Genomic DNA, 21,458 nt, shown 5'->3' on the forward strand with positions numbered 1-21,458 from the left:
GGGGGGGCTCTCTGTATGCCGTGCAGTCACCCCGCCACCAGCCTGCTCACCACGGTCCTGACGGCACTTGTCAGAGAGGCTGGTGTTCTGGGAGATCCTGAACCGGCCCTTTCTGATGGCGCAGTCCTCTACTCCCTTTGTCTTAGAGCGTCAGGTTGAGACTTGCTGCCACCCCAGTCCCTGGAGATGCCTTTTGGTGAATGGAATGCAGGTCCGTTGTTGAATTGTTGTGGTGTTGGGGCCCTGCCTGCAGAGTCCAGGTTTCAGCACGTCCTCCTCACTCCTACAAGGAACACCCCGACGACGGGAGAGGGAACTCGGCTGCCATTCTTTTATTACAAGTCCGATCGACTGTAAAGTAGTATACTGCCCAGTGGAATCCTACCCCAGCTATGAAAAACAGTTGCGGAGATTGTGCGGCTCCCTGGAAAAGCGCTAACGATTCTGTGCCAAGCGCAGAGGCTGAACTCAACACGGCACCATGGCTGTGCTGGTCCTTACAGAAAAGTTATGCATCTGGACAAAGACTGGAAGGGGATTTGGAAAAATCAGATTTATGGGATAAGTTGATATATGGTATTGCGGGCTAATTTTTCAATTTCCCTGTTTTATAACGTCCTTGCAATGAATTTCTTAATTTTGGAGGAAAGAGCAACCCACGTAGAGGTCAGAATTAAGTTTGCATTTTGCCCTCCTCAGTCTCCAACGTCTTGGAACGTTGGGCCCGGTCAGCGTGGCCCACAAAGGAAGCTGAGGATCCTGGGGAGAAGCTGCCCGGAGTGGGAGCCGGGCCACCGGCTGGGGCATTGGAGTGGAAACGGCCAGTTACACCTTATAAAACATGAATGCGGTTGTTTCACTTTCCGGAGGAAAACAAATCGAAGGGATGGGACCAAGGGAATCATCTGTGGGCTGCCTGGCGTTTTGGAGCTGGTCTCCCGGTAGTATCGGCAAGGGCTCTCGGGCCCCCGGGCTCTCTCCCAGTTCCCTTCTGGGGCAGCCTGGCCCACTTCCCCTGGCATCCTAGCACACACAGGGCGCAGGGCCTTGGACGAGACCACCACTGCGCTCTGGTCACGGGGATCGGGCCACACGCTGTAGGGGGGAAGGGGGAGAACGACCGCTGGGCGTCAAGACTTCACTCCTGGATGGCCAACGGAAAGAAGAGATTATTGGCCCTTTCTTCATGCCAGCCCAAGAAAAGCCACAGTTTTTAGAGCTGTTTGTTCCCTTTGGATGTGGGGCTGCTCTCCCTACAAGCCGACTGAAGGGGAAACCGAGTGTTAGAACCCAGCACTCTGTCCCCAGCAGGACTGGGATTAGCTGGGCTGCTCTCCCCTCAGTGGTACTGGTGTGACTCCTGGTGAACTTAGATTTCTTGGTGGTCACCTAGGACAGCACTGAGTTCTGTTCCGTCCCCCGCCAGTTGTGGGTGTGCTCTGCGTTGCGCTTTCCTGGGGCCGGCACCTCGGTGCGTCTGTCCAGCAGGCCCTCACCAGGCATGTGCTGCATCAGCCCTGCCAGGCCTGCCCTCCCCTGCCTCCCAGGGTGACCGGGGGTGTGAGGGTGTGCGGTGGTGTGAATCACATCGCACAGCTTAATCACCGTGGAGCCTGCGGGGATGGAGAGGCAGGGACAGGATGTGGTAGCCGCAGCAGGCTGGAATCCCAGCGGGGAGCGGGGAGGGTAGCAGGCCTCGTGTGCACCCTTTGGGCCCCCGGGGGGCCTGCGGTGGGTTAGCGCCACGGCACCCTGCAGCCCCACGGCAGGAGGCTGTCGTTCTCATGAGGAAAGGCTGCTTCCTCTTGCTCAGATTGTTACGCTCCGGTGTGTATCACCCACTGACCTTTGTACCAAAACTTTTTAGTTTGAAATGGTTTGGGCTTATGGTAAAATGATGCCCCCAAAAGTACAAAGAATTCTTGTGTACCCTTCACCCACATTCTCTAAATATTAGCGTTAACCACGTATATTTTTATTATGTAAAGAGTTGGTGGGTGGGGAACGTGCAGCCACGGCTGGAGATGGGGGCTGGGGCCCGTGCACCCCCCGAGCCCATGCTCACCACCACACGTGTGCAGCCAGCCCGGCTCCTCTGCGTCTGAGCCCGTGCTCGCACACGACACCGGCCCTCCCGGCGGGGCCCAGAGTGTGCCTGCCACACCGTGGATGCCGAGGTTAATTGGGGTCAGAGAGGCCACAGACTTGCTGGTGAAGAATGCGCTTCAGCAGCGCGCTGGTAAAGAACGTGCTAGGCCGCAGAGACGCGTGTTTTCCAGCGTTCTGGTTGGTCGTCGGCAGAATTTGAGATCCCACACGGCAGCTGGTGACCCGCCTATGCCCCCGGCAGCCCGGCCCTGCCACGCTGTCGCCTTGGGTCTCTTGGATTTGGGACCCTGGCCTGATTTCCTTTTCTCCTCTGGCCTTTTCTTATATTTGTTTCTAGTTAGGAATTTTTCCATATCGACTCAGACCTGAGTAGGGAGCTCTGCCCTAAGCTCAGCTCTTCGTTTCCGGCTAGAGGGTGGCAGAGAGTTGCTCCAAAAGACCAACAGAAGCCCAGGTGGCCTGGGCTCGGGGGGCTCTTGGCAGGGAGGAGTGTGCTACTCTGGTTTTTTTCCCTTTATCCCCCCTGTGAAATAGCCATCCCGGAAGATAGGTGTGTGGAACAGTGACGACTGCTCAGTAGTAATGACCCCCATTGAGCATCCATTCCATGTCACACACTTTGCTGCGTCCTTCCTCTGGAAGCTTGCCAAAGACCACAGGGCGAGAGTCAGTGGCAGAGCTCAAACTCCAGTGCATCTTTAGGACTCCTGAGCCCGTGATCTTTCTGGGACCCCTCCCCCAACCAGCAGGTGCTCAGGACACGGGCAGGAGTCAACCCTAGAACCATCACAGGGAGGGAGGGTCCTTCATTCCAGACAGACATTCAGATGGAGCTTTGCCGAATGAACCCCTGGGCTGTTGATCTGTAATCTGACCGGCTTAACATCTCATGGGCACGTGGGCCTGTTTCCGGCAGGTATTTTGAAGGCGGCGTCTCATCTGTCTACCTCTGGGATCTGGATCATGGCTTTGCTGGAGTGATCCTCATAAAGAAGGCTGGAGATGGATCAAAGAAGATCAAGGGCTGCTGGGATTCCATCCACGTGGTGGAAGTGCAGGTACACCTCCCTGGCAGATGTTTCTTGAAGGGGGGCGGGGGAATGCTGTGATATGTAAACCCCTCGTCACTCCTAAAAATGCTCCAGAGCCAGTTAGATAAAGATAAGTCAGGATTGCAGTGGTCACGATGATACAGATCCCGTGATTGCAGATTCGGTCCCTTTAGAGACCAGCCGGGGTTTTATAAGGTCCTGCCGTGGCCCCACATCCAGGGAAGGGGCATGTGAGAATGATCCCAGCTCAGGGTCACACCTGGGGTTCTGACCTCTGTCTCATCCCGCAGGAGAAATCCAGTGGTCGCACCGCCCATTACAAGCTGACCTCCACCGTGATGCTCTGGCTGCAGACCAACAAATCTGGCTCTGGCACCATGAACCTCGGAGGCAGCCTGACCAGACAGGTAGGGTCACCTTTGCCAACCCCAGAGAGAGGTCCTGGGGCGGCAGCCTCTGTGTCTGACAGGATCTCCCCACCAGAGATTCAGAGATTCGGTCTTGAGAGCTTTTATCTTTGGGTCAAGGTATTTACATTTAAAACGCTCCTGGGACGGTTAGGACATACTCCTGATAACATTCAGAATGAATGAATGTCGCTGTTGTGACTTAGATCCCCCATGAGGACCCTTGGTTGCAAGTGACAGAAGTAAGACCCTGTCATTAAACAAAAATGAAAAGGCAGTTCACGTAACTGAGCGGTTCAGGCTTCCTGTGGTGTGACTGGGCCTGGGACGTCAGGACTGGGGGAGCTCCACAGCGGAGCTCCTGGCAGCCTCTGGCTTAGGCTTCTGGTCTGCCCTAACCCCAGAAATGTCTCCCTGGCCTTGGTTATTTGTGTCCACTGTAGAATCACTTCCTGAGGCCGAGGGGCATGAAGCAGTCTGGCCGGAGTGTGGGTTGTATGACTGCCGGGGGTGGTATCGATGGAAAAGGGGTCAGTTCCCTGTAGTAAAATCTGGCTGCTTTTCACAGGAGGGGGAGGGATGCTGTGGGCAGGCAGCAGGCCCTGGGCGCCGGTGGAGAGGTGCTTTGTGCAGAGAACTGACGGGCGTTATCTTGTAAGTGGGGGCGGGTAGTACGTGGCGTGACGCAGAGCCAGAGGGTGGGCAGCAGGCTGCTGCGGGACAAGAGCCGGCGCCCCCAGAAAGGAGAGACCAGGCTGAAATAAAAGCTGAGAACCCAGAAGAGGATGTGCCTACCTTAAGCATCTAAGCGGGTTTGCGGGCCTTCTGTGCACATGCCCCATGGCGACTGGTAAGCAGCGAGCATGGGGTGCAGCCTGCCGTCTGGCCGAGTGCTGGCCCCACACAGCAGCGCTCCCCGGACGGAGCTGAGTGATGCTCACCGGAATCCTTCCGTGTAGGTTCGAGCAGGGCGCTTTTCAAACTCCTCACACTCGGTCCCCTCATGAAGAAGCTGCTTTAGTCACAGGATCTTGACACTGGGAGAGTTGAGAGGTCACCTCCCAACATGACAGGACCCCTGCCGCCCTACTTGGGCAGAACTAGGGGGCTCGCCCGTTCCCTCTCCATCAGCCTCCATGAACGGTCCCGAGGAAGAGCTCTCCTCCAGCGTGCCCAGGATTGCTTTGGTGGGCACCCCCACCCCCTGTCTTTCACGTGAGCCCCCGGGGGGCCAGGGATTTCTCATTTCTCATGTGGTCAGTTTTCTCTAAGGTGAGATTTTCCATTTGTCCCCACAGTTTGACTTTCATCCATTCTCCCCTTGACGGTTGTGTTGACTCTTGGTTTCATTTGTCCAGGTATTAGCCATTCCTGTTGGTTTGGTTCCTTGCACATTAACTGAGATGACTCTGTGGCTTCATGTTAGCTCAAGGCCAAATGCAGAGCCCTCCAGCAGGGCTACCAGAGACTTCCTCAGGTGGAGGCATCAGTCTGATAATCATCTTTCTTAGGCTACTTTTTCTTTTAGGGGGACCTTGTTGAGCCAGCTGTAAATCCACCATCTGGGTAGGGCTTCACATTTTCAAAAAAATGCCCTTAGAGTGGTCTGTGCTTGAACACCTGCCTGCCCCTTCCATCTGACTCCCTGCCTCCGTAGGATCAGGGGGCTGCAGGCGTGGCCGCAGCTGCTTTCTCCTCACCCTCACCAGGGTGCTCCCCATCGCCGTAGCTCAGGCCCATCTTGTGCTGCGGCCGGGGGGCGGGGCTGGCTGTGCTCTATTTCCCACACCTGGCCACAAACCGCCCCTCAGGCAAGCCGCGTCTGCCAGCCTTCTTCCTTGACAGCCCAAGGGCATCTGCCTTGCCCCGCCTGCAGCCCAGTGCTGGACATGCAGAGATCTTTGGCCCTACCCTGACCCCCCCCCCCCAAATTGGGATCTAAATGTAACAACATTTTCCAGGTAATTTCTGTGGACATTGACAATTGGCAGGTGCTCCTCTCTTGGTTCTGCACACCATTCCACCCCTCCTACCACCCACAGCAGTCCTCCAGGCACTAATGGGCTGTCCTATAGTTGAGATTCCTCCAACACTGTCCACCTGAAGATGGCATCAGATCCCACAGGGGAAGGGCTCAGTCCCACAAGACTGCTCCCCGACCCTCCCCCCACAGACCTCTTCAGATACCAGTCGCAAGTCCTGGGTGTCCCCTATGCTTCTCACTGACCAGCTGCGAATCCTCCTGGGGTTCGATTACTTTGCTGGAGTGGCTCACAGAAACTCAGGAAACCCACGGACTCATTAGATTGCTGCTGTATGACAGAAGATATCAAAGGATACAGATCAACAGCTCTATGAAGGGATATGTGAGCTTCTGTCCTCGCGGAGTTGAGCTTGGGGCCCAGCGTGGTGGCACTTGGAAGCATTCTTTGAAGCCCCCTTCTCCCCTGCCTGGAAATCGGGAGGACTGAAAGTTCCCTGTACCACCAGCCCCCATTTTGAGGTGCTTTCTAAAATCACCCCATTAACATGAGCCCAGTTGTTGTGGGAAGGGGCTCGTTATAAGTAACAAGACCCCCAGGGCACCTGGGTGGCTCTGAAGTGACTTCAGGAACTGAGGACAGGAGGCCAAACATTACAACAAAAGATGGTCCTGTTGTAGCGCAGGAGAGTCCAAGGCTTTGGGGAGCCATGAGCTGGGAACCGTGGACCAAGACCAGTATATGTGACAAATGTGTTTTGGTCATCTGAACGAATGTGTATTTCTTGCAAGTCAGGATGTCCCCGCTCCCACGTGCCTCTCACCGGTCTTTTGCTTACATGTACTTAGTAGCGCGTGTCCAAGGTGTCCCCTCAGGTGAGCTGGGAGCTGCTTCCCCCAGAGCAGACTCGTCTTACCTGCCACTTGAAGCATCTGCATCTAGGACCCCCGACAGCCCCATCCCAAGGGACGGCCTTCGCCTGGTCAGTGCCGGGCATCGGGGTGTCTGTGAAGGGAGGAGAAAGCACAGGCCCAGGGTGTCCCTGAGGCCTGCCGTGGCCGCACAGCAGCATCCTGGAGAACGTCCTCTAGGGGGAGCCCTCCCCAGGCCAGCAGTGCCGGACTTCACGGGGGTTCCTTTTGGTAGCAGATATGTTTTTATTTTTATTTTTAAGATCTTATTTATTTGTCAGAGAGAGAGCGGACAAGCGGGGGTAGGAGCAGAGGGAGAAGCAGGCTCCCTGCTGAGCAGGGTGCCCGATGGGGGATAGATCCCAGGACCCCGGGATCATGACCTGAGCCGAAGGCAGGCGCTTAATCGACTGAGCCACCCGTATCTTTTTAAATGAGATAAAAACTCAGAATACTTTTAATACCTGTATTTGATGGAAAGAATAGATGGTGAAAAGGATGAATTTAGTGACTCAAGTGGGTCTGTAGCCCAGTCACGAAAGCGTGGCATGCACTTGAAAAAGTGCAGAGCAGGTGTTTCGTCAGCATGCCTGGGTACACATCGGAGCCTTAGACGCTCCATGCAAAGCCTCTGCCGGGTCAGAGCAGCCTGGATGCCCCAGGGATCTTGGGGGTCCCCGTCGCTGGCCCCCCAGGCGGGGCCATCCCCACTCCTCTTGGAGCCAAGGCTGGTCCTCACTGGGGCAGAACCCATTGTTCTGCCTGGACACGGGCCCTTGTCCTCCAGGAACCACTGGCCCGGGAGGGCAGCGAGCTCTGCCACAGCCCGCCTCCCCCACACCCTGTCCCCCGGGCCCTGGTGGAAAATCCTGAATCTGTATCCGGAGACGGCTTCCTGCACCACTTACTGCTCCCAGGTGTTTATAATTCCACCGGTTGACGGTGACCCAGACCAGTATTTAATCCCCGGCCTTCCTGGTAGTTTCGGTCAGAGCTGCCAGCCCACGGCCAGGGTCTGGTCCGGCTCGCCGCATGGGCCTGATGGGGGGCCATCCTCCGCACACCGGGCGCCGCCGCGGGCCTGTTCGGGCGGCCCGGTGTTCTCGGGCTTTGATGAGGAAATTCATGCTTTTGTCATCATCCTCACGGCTGGTCGCATAACTCATCTGAGGTCCAGTAAAAAGCTGGGGCCAGTTTCCAAGGTAAGTCCCTTGTGAGAGGGGGCGCAGGGCAGCAGGGGAGACAAAGCTCAGTCAATGGTGCATGGCTTCGGAGCGAACGGGAAGTGCGGGTTGCGGGTTTAGCCGTGTGTCCCAGATGAACCTCGGGGAAACGTCTGGTTGCCTCGGATGGGAGATGAAGGGGTTCCAGGCAAGCTGAGCAAACCCGTGATAAAGGGTGAACGTGCATGGGGTGGGGGTCTCCGTGCTTAGACGTAAGCAAGGTAGCATTACCTTTCCCATGTAGTAGTGAGGAGACCAGCGTTCGAGCCCTGAAGTGATTTCCTCACGAGGATTTATTTAGTAGGAGGCAGAGCCAGGATTTTGAACCCAGATTTGTCTGTCTAGGAAAAGGTTTTGCTCTTCGGCCCGTGTGCCTGGCCTTCAGTAGGTAACTAAACGTTTGCACAGAACTGCACGGAGCAGTGAGCGCAGTGTGGCTAGGACCCCACCCTGTGGGCGCCCCTCCGCCTCAGCCGGTGTGGGCAGCTGCGGTGGGCGCAAGGCCCCAGAAACAGACACCCTGGGGAGTCACGAGGAGGGGACAGGCCTCCCTGGAGTGCAGCAACCCCGGCCTCAGGGTGCCTCCTTCATTTGGCCTGAAGATCGATTCTTCTGCAGGAAGCAGTTGGCCACACGGGACATGCTCACCTCCGGAGGTAGTGAGGCTTCCAGGATGTTTAGTCAGTTGAAAAATCTGATTAGATTTCTGTTTTCAGAAAACGGCTCTGGGGGCTGGCGTGGGGGATGAGCTGGCAGGGGGAGGGAGCTGTTAAGAGTCCTCCAGGAGTGAGGGGACTCGGGCCACGTGGAGGCAGCCCAGGAGGGCTGGAGGGGACGAGCCTGCAGCCAGGAGGTCAGTAGTGAGCTGGTGTCGGCCTCAAGGAGGACAAGGGTAAGGCAGGAGGGACAGGGCGGGAGACATTTCGGGGTAGAGCGGGCAAGGCACGGGTGACCCTCCGCCACGTGAGCCCTGGGATCAGAGGCGGCTTCCTCATTTGAGCTCCCTCCGTCGAGCAGTGCTCCCAGCGACCAGGCCCAGGCTCTCGCTCTGGAAGCTAGTCCTCAGCACACAGCCTCACACACGTGCGGCATCTGTCTGGAAGGAGGGACCCCACGTCCGCAGGCACCGGCCCTGCCAGCTGGCCTGACCAGCGATCGGGAGCACTCCTCCGCGGAGGCCCACCTGGCTCGCTCCCTCCACTTTCCTGTTCCCCATGCCCCATCTTGAGAAGGGCCAGGGCTCTCCCAGGGGTCCCTCCCCAGCTTCGGAGTTTGCCCCCGGCCCTCTCCTCTCTGTTGAGGTGGCTATGAGCGTAAGTGCAGGACATGGAGAGCTTTCTTTAAATTGTTGGTAAATTTAACAGTGACCCGGGAATTGAGCCACATGTCACCTCTGGTCGTGACACCCAGGCTGCAGAGGCGCCCCCGTGGGCTCAGACCAGGTGCACACCGGCCTGCGCTCCCTCGGCACCCTCGCCCATCACCCCCCCTCTGGCCCTTCCTTCCTTCCATTCCCACCTAGCAAGGCCTTCCTTAGGGATGTTGGCTGGAAGGCGAGGCAGGTAGCTAAAGTGTTTTAGCAAATCCATGCTGGGCGTCGGCGGGGGAGGTTGCTGGGGAGGAAGGGTGCACAGTGGTCTTTGTGGGAGCTCCTCACAGGCCTTCCAGGGGAGGAGGGCGGAAGGTGCCCTTTGGCGGACCGCCACCAGGCCCCAATGGGAGGGCTGTGGAGCAAGTAACAAATGTTGCAAGCCAAGTACCAACATGTTGAAAAGGAAGTTGCATTGAGAGGTCACTTCTCCCGTGTGACAGCTGAAGACACGAGAAAGAGGCAAGACCGTAAATCTCTGGAAGGAGATCCAAGGTTTCCGATCCGGGGATGGGCCCTGCAGATGTTCGTTTGATATTTTTTTCAGATTCCAAATATTTAGAAACGAAGGTGGAATGTTTTGTCGAGTTGGGGGGATTAGGCTGGTCCTTTGCAAGCTGAGCTCTCTCCCCACTCAAGTGTAGGCGCCTTGTGACAGATCTTCACGCAGTCAAACTCCAACAGAGACACCTGCCCGTGTCTCATGTCAGGGAAATCCTCTTTGACTCGAGCTTGGCGCTTAGGCCAGGCCAAGCGGTGCATTCTAGAAGGTGGGGGAAGGCCCGCGGCCCTCTGCCGGATGTAGGGGAGCGGGGCCTACGGCTCAGGGCATGCTTTCTCGCTGGGGGAGGCCCAGCTGCAGCCGGCTCCTGGTGTTTCGGGAGGTAGCCTGGACTAGGGATGAAGGTGGAGGGGCTTCAGCATTGGGGCTTCTAGGGACAGTCAGGCCACTGTCTGAGGGGAAGGGACTGGACATCTGAGGGGGCCTCTGAGGGGAAGGGAGGGGGCTGAGGCGGGGATGGATACTGCTCGGAATTTCCGAGCCCTGGATTGTGGTTTGTCTTTGATTTTTCTGGTAAAGAATGTGCATGAATGTGAGCAAACAGAGATCTGAACACAAGTTTCAGAGTTATCCAGACCTGGCTCAGTCCTAGCCTACTCCCTTCCCAGACAGTTCACTTCCCTTCTCCGAAACTCAGCATTTTCACCGTCAAGCTAATAGTGCCTGTTCGGAGATGCTCTTGTAGAGTAGAAATAAAAAACCACTTGGACTCATGGTCTGTGCTCAATAAGTAATAGCTGTTTCTGCTGCTACCACATACCTTGCAAGAAGAGACTTTTTCGTCTTCTAGAATATATGTAGTTTTAGGCTCAATTAAAATTTTCCTCATCTGGGCAAACCGAACCTTCCTTGAGAGGCTCTCTGACCACTGTCTTCTGACTTGACAGCAAGTTAAGTCCTGGCCTCCAGCCCAGCTCTTCCCCAGAGCACAGGTCAGTAACCGGGAGGACAGGACTGGAGGAGCCCCAGGGATGAAGCTGCCATTCTGCCAGGTCCCGTCCTGGGCATCATGCGAGTGGTAGCTCATGCAGCAGAAGGCCGAGGCCCTCAGGCCTTGGGCTCCATCCAGAGCAGGAGCCATGGAGTAAGGGCTGGCTTCCCCCAGCGCCCCCCGCCCCCCGGGGCCGTGCCTATCGGAAGATGCCGCAGAGCAGCCGGGGAGACTATACCCCGCTTCTGAGGAGGACGGCCTGCTTTCCAAACACTTGCCGTGTCCTTCCATCTCCAGGCCACAGAGAGGAGGAGGTGCTTGGTGGGGCTGGGCGGGCTGGGCTCTGACTTCAGACTTGGTTGGAACCACCTTGTGGAACATCTGTGTGGCCACAGCCCTAAAAATGTTTTCGTCTGGCAGCCACTTTTATAAGGATGTAATAATATATGCATTACAAAAATAGGCCTATTTTTGGTGGGTCAGCATTTCCAGCAAGCTGACCCTGACCAGGTGTGGAGGGAGCCAGCAGGGGTGTGGGCAAGGGGGCCGTGGAAACGTCGGTGTGTGCCAAGGCCTTGGCCCGCACCCCTGCCCATGTCTTCCTTCCCTTCCCCGGTCCCTGCCAGGCTTTCCCTTGGGTTCAGATTCTCTACCATGAGCTTAGGGACCCCTGCTGCCCTCCCGGGGAGTCCGTCTTCTAGAGGAGACCAGGCCTCCTCACTTTCCCCCCCTACCTGCCCCCGCACCCACCCCAGACCTCTTCGGTGGTTTCACCACTTCGATTCATTGGAAGGTTGATTCTGGAGCACAAAGATGATTTCCATGAGATTGGATTGCTGATGTGACTTTACTTACCCTGATGGCCCAGACCCCTTTGCCAGCAGCCTGGGCCTCACTTTGGGCTGTTGAGTACTCATTTAAAATGGGGCCCTCGGTGGGGCGCCTGGTTGGCCTAGTCAGTTAAGCGTCCGACTCTTGGTTTTGGTTCATGTGGTGATCTCAGGGTCGTGGGATCAAGCCCCATGGCGGGCTCTGCGCTCAGCACAGAGTCTGCTTGGGATTCTGTCTCCCTCTGCCTCTGCCCTTCCCACTCGTCTGTGTGTATGCTCTCGCTCTCTCTCAAATAAATCTTTAAAAAATAAACGAAAAGTAAAATAAAATGGGCCCTCCATGAGCTCAGAGCCTCGTCGCTTCCCTGAGGTTGCCAGGAGCCTGCCCCCTGCACTGAGCTGGGGAAGACGAGAGACTGCTCGTTGTGGGAGGACAGGATTCGTCTGGGTCAGACCACCCCCCCCCCCCCCGGCTTCTCCCTGCCCAGAAGAGCGGCTCTCTGAGCTGACCTCCGTCTGGGCACAGGAACCATTTCCACGTGGGGGGAAAGAGCACACAGTCCGAGTGTATTGGTGTCCAAAAATCCCTTTTAAAAATGGGTAGATGGCGGGGGCGCCTGGGTGGCTCAGTCGGTTAAGCGGCTGCCTTCAGCTCAGGTCATGATCCCAGGGTCCTGGGATCGAGCCCTCCATCGGGCTCCCTGCTCAGCGGGGAGCCTGCTTCTCCCTCTCCTCCCCGCTCAGTGTTCTCACTCGCTATCTCTGTCTCGCTCTCAAATAAATAAAATCTTAAAAAAAAAAAAAAAAAATGGGTAGATGGCACACCATCCTTCCTCCTAAGTGTGCTCCCAGCTTCTCTCCAGCATGCACACACTCCGGTCGTCTTGGCAGCAGGGGTTGGCTAAGGGCAGATGTTCCAACAAATACTGTGGGATGGCCCAGGGTGGGGTATTTAGGAAACCTGAAGTGATGGGGAGTAGCTATCCCTTCTAAGTTCAGGAGCATTCTCACTGCTGTTTTGTAGGGACCCGGGTAGTCCCTGAGGATCGAGACTTCCCGGGAACGTTGGCCCAAGGGTGCCGGGAGCAGGGCACATACCCTGTTCTTGCCCATGTCTTGGGGTCATGGGCCTCTTCAAACTCAGCACCTAAAGTGAATCCAGCCCTGCAGATGTGGCTGGGCCGGGCGGAGCAGAGGGGCCGGCACCTTCCTGAGCCGTGCCACTGGTGGGACCGGGTGGGAACGCTGCCCCCTGCTGGGCACCGGTAACCGGTCCTGTCCCTGAAGTTGTGTGAAAGCTGTTGGGGCTGCACGTCACATTCTCTTCAGAACCACGCGTGTCTTCACAGGACTTGGTTCCTGTTTTGTACTCGGTGAGCTTCGTGTTTTTTTTTTTTTTTTTTTTAAGATTTTATTTATTTATTTGAGAGAGAGAGAATGAGAGACAGAGAGCATGAGAGGGAGGAGGGTCAGAGGGAGAAGCAGACTCCCTGCCGAGCAGGGAGCCCGATGCGGGACTCGATCCCGGGACTCCAGGATCATGACCTGAGCCAAAGGCAGTTGCTTAACCAACTGAGCCACCCAGGCGCCCTCGGTGAGCTTCGTGTTTGAGCCCCAGAGTGTGATTCGCACTCGCCCCAGCCACCTGAGGCAGGAAGAGCAAATGTGCCGTGGTCTGGGCAGAGGACATCTTTGAGCCTCCATGTCCTTGGGTTGAAAACAGAGTTCTTCTAGAGGCTGAGTAGAACAGGCGACTGTGCACTTGGCCGTGTGCTCCTCAGCAGCCCACGTTCCTGGGCTCTGATCGTCTGGACCCTCGCTGCTGTCACCAGGATGCTGAGAAGGCTGAGAAGGCTCACGGCTGTGCCTTCTCTTAAGTCCCACACAGGCTGGCTCGGGGCCGGGCAGGAAGCCTGCAGGACGCCAAAGAGGCCGCCCCGGGAACCCGGCACCCCGGTCATGGCCACAGGGGATTCGATGGGAACCTGCCAGTGGTGTGTGGAGAACCCCTAGAGGAGTTCTCTGCTCCCAGCATCCCCATCAGAATAGGAAATTAGGGGTTCTCGTGGAACTTGTTCACGATGAGCCCATGTGGATTCCTAGATTAGAGATAGCTGATTTTATGTATTTATTTATTTATTTAAGATTTTATTTATTTATTTGAGAGAGAGAGAATGAGAGACAGAGAGCATGAGAGGGGGGAGGGTCAGAGGGAGAAGCAGACTCCCTGCCAAGCAGGGAGCCCGATGCGGGACTCGATCCCGGGACTCCAGGATCATGACCTGAGCCGAAGGCAGTCGCTTAACCAACTGAGCCACCCAGGCGCCCGATAGCTGATTTTAGATGTGCCAACAGATGAGTTTTAAATAGTCCCATCAAAACTTCTGTGGCTCGCTGTCAGATCCATGTTTAATTTCCAACTCTCATCTTCCTTGTTTCGTGAAAGTGGGGTCAGCCTCCGCCCTCCTCAGGCGTTCGGGCTCCTCCTGAGCACGCGGTCACTTTTTAGGGATGGCTGACTGCTCCACGGAATCGGAGCAGTCACTTGTGAAAGTGACTTGGGTCTCTCCTACCATCTGCTCGCCCATTTGGGGCCTCATCTCACTCTTAACTGGGTCTTTTCTACCGTTTGTGGCCTGACAGTCGTTCTCCCTGATGGAGAAGCGGCAGCAAAGCCTTTGACCTCTGAGCCACTGCCGCGCTCCCCGAGCAGCCGCCCAGGTCTCCAGCCTCTGAAGCCCATTCACCTCCCTGCCTCACCCGTGCTTTCTCTACGTGTCTCAAGTCCTGAGCTCTGGCTGTCCGGATACCGCGTTCCTAGCTTTTCATCCTGTCTCACGATGACCTGTTCCAGCGTCCATGTTTCATTTCAACCACAGTTGCATTCTGAAACAGCGAGTATTTGTGTGCTCACCACTCTCCTGGGCACCCTGCCCGGTGTGGACAGCGGAACCTCTCCTTAAGGGATCGACTGTCTCGTGAGGGAAACGAGCCTGATGCAGAGGGAGAGGCGGGGGGTCCGCGCCTCCTGCATAAGGGCGCAGGTCAGGAGTCCTCTGTCCCTCTACCCCGCCCCGCCTGCCGCCTCCTTTTAATACTTTCAGTAAAACTCGACCAGAACTTTAACAGTTACGACCCCGCCCGAGGCTCGGATTGCTGGGTTCCCCTCGGTCACAGTCTAGGGATCTGGGTTCAGATTCTCTTGCTCAAACCGCCCCTGGCCACACGACCAGCCGTGCAGGCTGCGCGGTCAGAGGGCTCTGCTCCGGGTTCTGCCCGCGCTGCCTGCGGCCCCTCCCGTCTGAGCCTCAGGCCCTGTGGCAGGATCGCAGGGCAGCTGGGGCACAGTGGGTGCCCCCCTGCAGTATGGGGGGTGGACAGCCCGAGCCAGTGCCTGGCCAGGGTGGGCCCCTTTGCCCTCCCCGCCGCGGCCTTGGGGCTGGCAGGGGCGTGCTCCGCTCAGGGCAGCCGGAGACCCTCCTCCGGGAGCGGGGCCTCTGGGCCTCTGCCGGCTGAGCGGTTTGGGCCCTACGGCTGCAGTCCCTGCGGGCTGGGGTCCCTGCTGGCCAGGCGGCCTTGTACCACCTGCAGGTGGCTGCACCAAGCTGGGGGCAGGGGCTGCTGTTCGTGCTGGGCGCCCGGCCCTCTGACGTGGGGGAGCATTCTTCTCTTTGGCAGATGGAGAAGGATGAGACCGTGAGTGACTGCTCCCCGCACATAGCCAACATCGGGCGCCTGGTAGAGGTGAGTGGGGCTCGGGGCTCGGGGCTCTGGGCTCGGGGCGGCTCCCGCAGCACATGCCGGTCCTGCATCGCCTCTGTCGTGTTTCTTGGGTTTTGCCCTGTTGCCCCGGGCTCGTGCTCTGAGCCTTCTGATGGGCATGCAAGCAGGGCTCAGCTCCCAGGCCGCCCCCTCTCCCGCCCCCCACAGTGTGCGCTCCCGGAAGCCTGCTCCCCCAGCCCGCGGGGTGCCAGCAGAGGCCTGAGCTCAGGACGGAAGCACCCCTACAAGGCCATGGGCTGTTTGCAGCTGCCTCTGCCTTCCCTTTGCCATGCTCTCTGGAAGAAGGGGTGCTGCGCTCTCGGGCTTTACAGGATTGTGCCCGAAATTGGTGGGGGGACAGCGGGGTGGTGATGTGGTTTAGACCGGCTCCCATCACGGTCAGCATTGGCCGCCAGTCCCTGAGTATTGGCTTCCCAGTGCCTGAAGCCTGGGAAGCGCTCAGAATGCAAATTGTAGGGGGGGTGTCAGCCGTGGGGACTGGCTCACCGGGCTTTGGCGCGGTCCTGCGCCTCCCCCCTGTGGTCGCGGCGGGGACTGCAGGGGTGGGCTGGTGGGACAGGGGAGGGTGTGGGCCTCAGGCCTCCTGTTGTTTGTCATCCTGTCTGACTGACCTCCCTTCCCAGGACATGGAAAATAAAATCAGAAGTACGCTGAATGAGATCTACTTTGGAAAAACAAAGGACATCGTCAATGGGCTGAGGTAATGTACCCCAAAGCCTGAGCTTCGGAACCAGAAGATACGGATTTGAATCCTAGGTGTGCGGCCTGATGGTTACAGGGCACCTCAGGTTCCTCATTGGTGCCCCTGGCGAAAGTACCCACCTGGTGGGATCGTTACTGCAGATTCTGAAAGGTCCCACAGCTCCTGCAGAGACGCTGGTTCCTGCCCTGCTGTTCTTGTTTTCTGGGGGACGCTCACTTGGACAGCCATCGGTGCCCTCGTCCCTGGAGCCCCCTCCTCTCCGTCCCCCCCGGGCCATTCCCATCTAAAGCATCTGCCTGGACCTCACAGCATGTGAAGGATGGCAGCCCCTCGGGCGGCCTGCTCCCCTCTGCAGCCCCCGGTTCGTTCGTCTGGTGGCCATGGCCATGGTCCCCAGCTGCCCCTCCCCACCCATCTCGTGCCCTCGGTTCTGCAGCGTTGGCCCAAATGAAGGCTGAGAAGGGCTCTCTGGCTCTTCAGAGTCCCCTGGGGCACAGAGCAGGAGGCCAGAGCCCCTCAGGGGGCAGGAGAGGTGGCTGTGGGATGAGCCCTGGCCGTGGAGTCAGAAAACAAGGGAGTTTGCGCGGGTGCTGCCCACCTGAGCTGCACGGGCTTTGGCCGGGGGCTCCTGTCTGTGGCCCTCATCCAGTCAGGGAGGCAGGGGTCAGATGGGATAGTGTCTGCCCGACCACTCTGTGAGGCCAAGGTCTGGTGCTCCGCCCTCAGCCTCCAGCCCCCTGAGCCCCCGTTCCATGGGTCGTTCTCCTTGTGGGCCAAAAGCAGAGGCAGGGAGCCGCTCTGGGGGCTCCCCTGACTTGTAAATTCCCCCAGGAGACAGATTTCTAGCCTCCTTCTCCTTACAGTTTAAAATAGCGAGGAGCCCCCTCTGGACCTTCATCTTTCCAATTTCCCGCCCGCCAGTGGGGAACTCGGTCTGGCCCCTGGTGGGTTTTATTCCCCGGCTCTGGCAACATCGCTGTCGTCTGGTCACGTGGGGCCAGCGCCCTGTCCTCCGCGAGCACACTCGCGCAGGGGGGCGGCGGTCGTGAGCGCCTCCAGCATCGAGCTCTGTGGCTCCCCGCTCTGTGCCGCTGCCCCAGAGTGCAGGGGCCCTGACGACACTGCTCCGTCCCCGCGTCTCCAGCGGCCACCTGCTCCTCGGTGTGTCGCCCCCCTCCCGCCGCACTCATCTCTGACCACTCTCTGTAGATCTGTTGACGTAATCCCCGACCACCCCAAGTTTCAGCAGCTGCAGAGGGAACTTTCCCAAGTGCTGACCCAGCGCCAGATCCACATCCAGCCTGATAACTAAGCCGACGCAGGTACCCTGCCTGAGAGGCGTGAGCACCCTCCCCACTAAACAGGACTCACCAACCCGCCGCCACCCCCGGACCAGCCGTGACCACGCGGCCCTTTAAACCACCACTAACCCCCGTGTGCCGGCTCACGGCTGTGGGCGGCCACATTAACGTGTCCCCTCGGCCCCGTGTAACACAGACCCGTGTCACGTGTGTGCTCTGTGTGTCTTGCACTCCGGGCAGGGTTGGGTGTGGGGCAGAGAGAGGGTTTGGCTCTGGCTCTGGAAGAAGCCCGGTCTGGGGATTAACCCTGCCTCTCCAGCAGAAGCCGCTTGTCTGCACCGCTCGGATTGGCCGCAGAGCAGGGCTGTGTGCCCGGCCTTCCTCGTGGCCACTGCCCCCGGGCAGCCTCTCGGAGTCCACTGTCTGTGTGGCCGGGGCCTCAGACTTCCCCCACCCCCCCGAGCATCCCAGAGGCCACAGAAGCCTTCTTGGTGGGAAATGGACTGTTGGGGGCCATGACTTTTGAAAGGGGTGTATCGCCCCGAGCCCGAGGCTAGAGCACAGAGCAGAGGCTGAAATCCCCCTGGCCGGGCTTGCTGCTTGGACCCGCATAACCTTCTGCCCCTGACACGCTGCGGCCGTCCTCTTAAACGCCTCACGCTGACGGAAGGGAAATGGTCTTGCTTGTTGAGAATAGCCAAGAACCGCGACTTGAGTGTGGACGGATACAGGTGTATGAAAGCGGTCGGTGTCCCGGGAGGGGAAGGAAACTATTTTTAATCGAAGGCGCTTGGAGAGCCGGCAGGGCAGGGCTGCAGAGCCCAGGGCTAAGGGATTTATGCCCAGGCCCAGGGACTGGCCCCTGGGGGCCTGACCCCGAAGAGGCTCAGCGGGATTTCTGGGGTGGGGTGGGGTGGGGGCATTCATGGAACCAGGCCGCCCGGCTACTCTGCGTTCATGGGACTTCAGCACGTCGGTCTGGCCTCACACTGGGACCATCACATTCCCATCACAGCGGGAGAAAACCTCCTTTTTAAGGCATGCCACGATAGTGCAGTTTTCTTCCCAGCCCCTCCGCTTTTTGGGGAGAGGGGTTCCTGAAGTCCTCTAGATCCCTGTCCCGTGGCCACCATTGGAGATTTTCCGGCATAAACCACCCCCCCACACACACACAGCAGTGGGGAGCTGGCACTCCAGGGGTCCAGGACGTGTCTTCCTTCCCACAGTGGTTTGACATGGCTTGCCAGTGACCTTTCCAAACTCTGTCCCCTAAATGAGTGTCTCGGTCCTTATACCTCCAAGTCGTTCTAAGCCCAGTCTCCCATCTCTTACCTGATTCTCACTCTGGTTCTAACTCTGGAACTTTCTCCCTTGTGGGGGTTGAGAGCTGAGGACAGCTGTGCTCGGCTCCTCCTTCCCAGAAGAGCCAGCACCCACGCGGGCCGGGCAGCCTCCCGCCGGGAGCTTTTCCAGAAGCATGTGGTGGACTGGCGAAGGATGGAAGCCAAGGGCCACCGGGGCAGGTGTTCAGAAATGTTCAACCAGAAAGGACGGCACTTGTGAGAGTTTCTAGTGGCTCAGGGATGGTCTTGTCTGCACCCCCCTCGTTCTGTTAGGCCACTTCCCATGAGGTTTCTGGGATTCAGTAGCCAGAACTCAGCTTGGGATGTTCTTCTCCTGGGTACTGCTTCATGTCACTTTACCCATTTGGGGAAGTTGAGGATTATGTTTTGGCTCCTTACCATCCTTCTTCATGGCCGATGCACGTGGAGCTGGGGATTCCCGTGGGGCCTGGTGTCCACAGCTTTCCTGCCGGGCAGCCCTCACCCCTTCTGTCCGCTGCTTCAGAACTGTTGGAAAGTTTATGAGTAGTTTAATAAGTCCTTGATTGGTCGACATAATGGTCAGTTTGACAGAGTGACCGTTTGGCCATTGTCAGGGGGCATTTCCCTGAGCCTCCGTGTCCTCGTCTGAGAACTGGGGACACTGGTAAGAACCCCTCCGGGATGCTGAGAGAGGGAGAGGAGAAATGTGTGGGAAGCACCTTGTAAACCGTCCGGCCTCTGCGGAGCTCGGTGGCTGCTCGCTGCACTGAGGAGTGTTCATACCCGGGCACAAGCGCACGCACGGCAGCGTGTCCCCACAGACCCGGGATTTGACGGCAGGGACCCAGGGCCTCTTATCTCAGTCCCATACTGCCTCTTGAAATCCAGGCCGAGGGAGTTTCTCGGCCAAGTTCACAGCTGATGGTGTCGCCCGGCAGAAGACTCAAAGCGCCTGCCCTTCAGGCACTGCCCTGGATGTGAACCCAGTCTGCTCAGCTGTCCAGAGGGTCTTAAACGTTCGCTGAGTGGGGTCCCTCTGCACCCTGCACTTGGGGGGTGAGCGGCGGGCCGCCTCTGCTGGGCAGGGGTGCAGTGAGGGGGAAGCCCAGGAGCCACCACCTGCTTCAGGCCCCAGAGGAGTGGATTAGGGTTCTGTTGGCTCCACACCCCCCCCCCCCCCAGGGCAGAGGTGAGCACCTGCCCAGGTGGGCCATGCGCCTCCCCTGTGGTGCCTGGTGAGGGGCCGAGGGTGCGGGTCTCGGGCGCTGTGGGCCTCGGCGCCGCTCGTGGGGCTGCCCAGCCCGGGACCCAGGGAGGCAGCGGGACCCAGCCAGGCACCAGCCCCGCGGCGCCCTGGCCCTCGCCGCCGTCCCCCTCCCGTGACACAGACTGATCGACTCCTTTCCTCCCTGGCAGGTCTGTGCAGACTTTCGCAGACAAATCAAAGCAAGAAGCTCTTAAGAACGACCTGGTGGAGGCCTTGAAGAGAAAGCAGCAGTGTTAGAGCTCGGCTCCACGCTCCCTGGACACGCCACGCGCTCGTTAGATTCCTTTCTTAGAGAACTCGTCTTCTGCTCCCTTCCCTCGCCCCTCGCCTCCCCACCGGGTCACGTAACACCGGCTTCACCGGGCCGCACGGCGCCATCTCTCCCTGAGAATAAAGCCCAGTAAACACCCTCCGTCTCTGAGGCCTCCTTCCCACCACGTTTTGCTATCAGAACTCTCCATATTTCCACAGAGACCGTGTGTTTTCGTTTGCCCCAGCCCCCCCCCGTCTGTCCCCCCATTTATAGGCATAAAATACACTGTCTGCCTCCCCTTCCCTCCCACCTTTTTGTTACATTGGTGTAAAAAATGTAAAACAAAAAAATTTTATGAACTAACTGTGGTGTGTGAAAGAGAGAAGAAAAACTGGAAATCTGATTCCACGTGTGTTTGGGAGTTGCTTGGGGGTTGGGGCTGGGGGGACAGGGGACAGCTCCGTGAGAAAGGGGGTGGCCCCCCGCGTTGTCCTGCGCGGACGGAACCCTGTCCCACGGAGACCACGTGGTGGGGGCGTGGGGGTGGGGCCTGCTGACCGTCTGCTCTTCTGGCCAGGTGCTTTTCTGTCAATTTTTATGGAATGCAAAAGGAGTTTTTTGTTTTATTTTGTTTTTTTGTAAAGCTTAAAAAAGAAAAATCTACATCTTATACTTGAGCTTCCATAATTAAAAAAAAAAGAAAAAAGAACAAAAAAATAAACAAACAGAAACTGGGACGCAGTTAGCACTGGCCTTGTCTTCTTTCTCGCCTGCCTCACTTTGCAAGCGTATGTGGCCTTGGCTGTGAGGGCTGGCCCCAGGGTGGTGGCGCCTCGCACGATGGACGGGGAGAAGAGGGGCCCTTAGGGGGGCCCGGAGCTGCCGCTTGGCTCCCCAGTCCATACTCCCCAGCCCCACGTGCCCCTGGAGAGCTGGGGGCCCCCCCCATGTCATTCTGTCACTCTGGGTGTGGCCTCCCCAGGCCTCTCGTCTCTGCAAACACCCAGTGTGTGCAGGATTCCCGCCCTCAGGGACCCACACCCTGGCTCTGGGGTGAGCTCTGCACCCACTTAGCACCCCCGGGACAGGTGGTGGTGGAGCGCGTGAGGGCTCAGGTGGGCAAGCAGGGCTGTCCAAGGTCCTTCCGGCCCCTCGCTGTAGTTTTGACAAGCCAGCCCCTTGGAGCCTTTGCTGAGGTCCTTCTGGGGCCCCAGATTCCAAGATTCCCTGTGTCCATACTGTCATTTGTTCGCATCATTGACTAAGTGGCCACTGGGGGGCGTGGGCACTGCGGACTGGGTCTCCCTGGTGCCACCAACTCCCAGTGCAGTCACGTGGGCCCTCCCCCTGGCAGGACCCATGCCCAGCCAGTTTGGTTCTCGCAGGAGAGACTGAGAGGAAAGAGTTTCATGCCCACAAGGAAGGTTTCCTACTCCCGGGATCCCGGAGC

General features: G+C 58.1%; 1 protein-coding gene across 3 annotated transcripts in view; it reads left to right on the plus strand.

Moving 5' to 3' along the window:
- Positions 1-20,749, plus strand: part of CAPZB (capping actin protein of muscle Z-line subunit beta) — a 129,754-nt gene extending 109,005 nt beyond the window's left edge. For 2 of the 3 annotated variants that reach the window (XM_036115551.2, XM_036115549.2), the window contains exons 5-10: positions 3,026-3,167; positions 3,452-3,568; positions 15,055-15,120; positions 15,783-15,859; positions 17,072-17,184; positions 19,905-20,749. In XM_036115551.2, the coding sequence (XP_035971444.1) occupies positions 3,026-3,167; positions 3,452-3,568; positions 15,055-15,120; positions 15,783-15,859; positions 17,072-17,174 (505 nt within the window). In that variant the 3' untranslated portion in view covers positions 17,175-17,184; positions 19,905-20,749. The remainder of the gene's footprint in view (positions 1-3,025; positions 3,168-3,451; positions 3,569-15,054; positions 15,121-15,782; positions 15,860-17,071; positions 17,185-19,904) is intronic. The other variant, XM_036115550.2, reaches the window with a different exon arrangement.
- Positions 20,750-21,458: the final 709 nt, after the last annotated feature.

The sequence above is a fragment of the Halichoerus grypus genome, chromosome 5, assembly GCF_964656455.1.
Source record: "Halichoerus grypus chromosome 5, mHalGry1.hap1.1, whole genome shotgun sequence".
Classification (NCBI taxonomy): Eukaryota; Metazoa; Chordata; class Mammalia; order Carnivora; family Phocidae; genus Halichoerus; species Halichoerus grypus.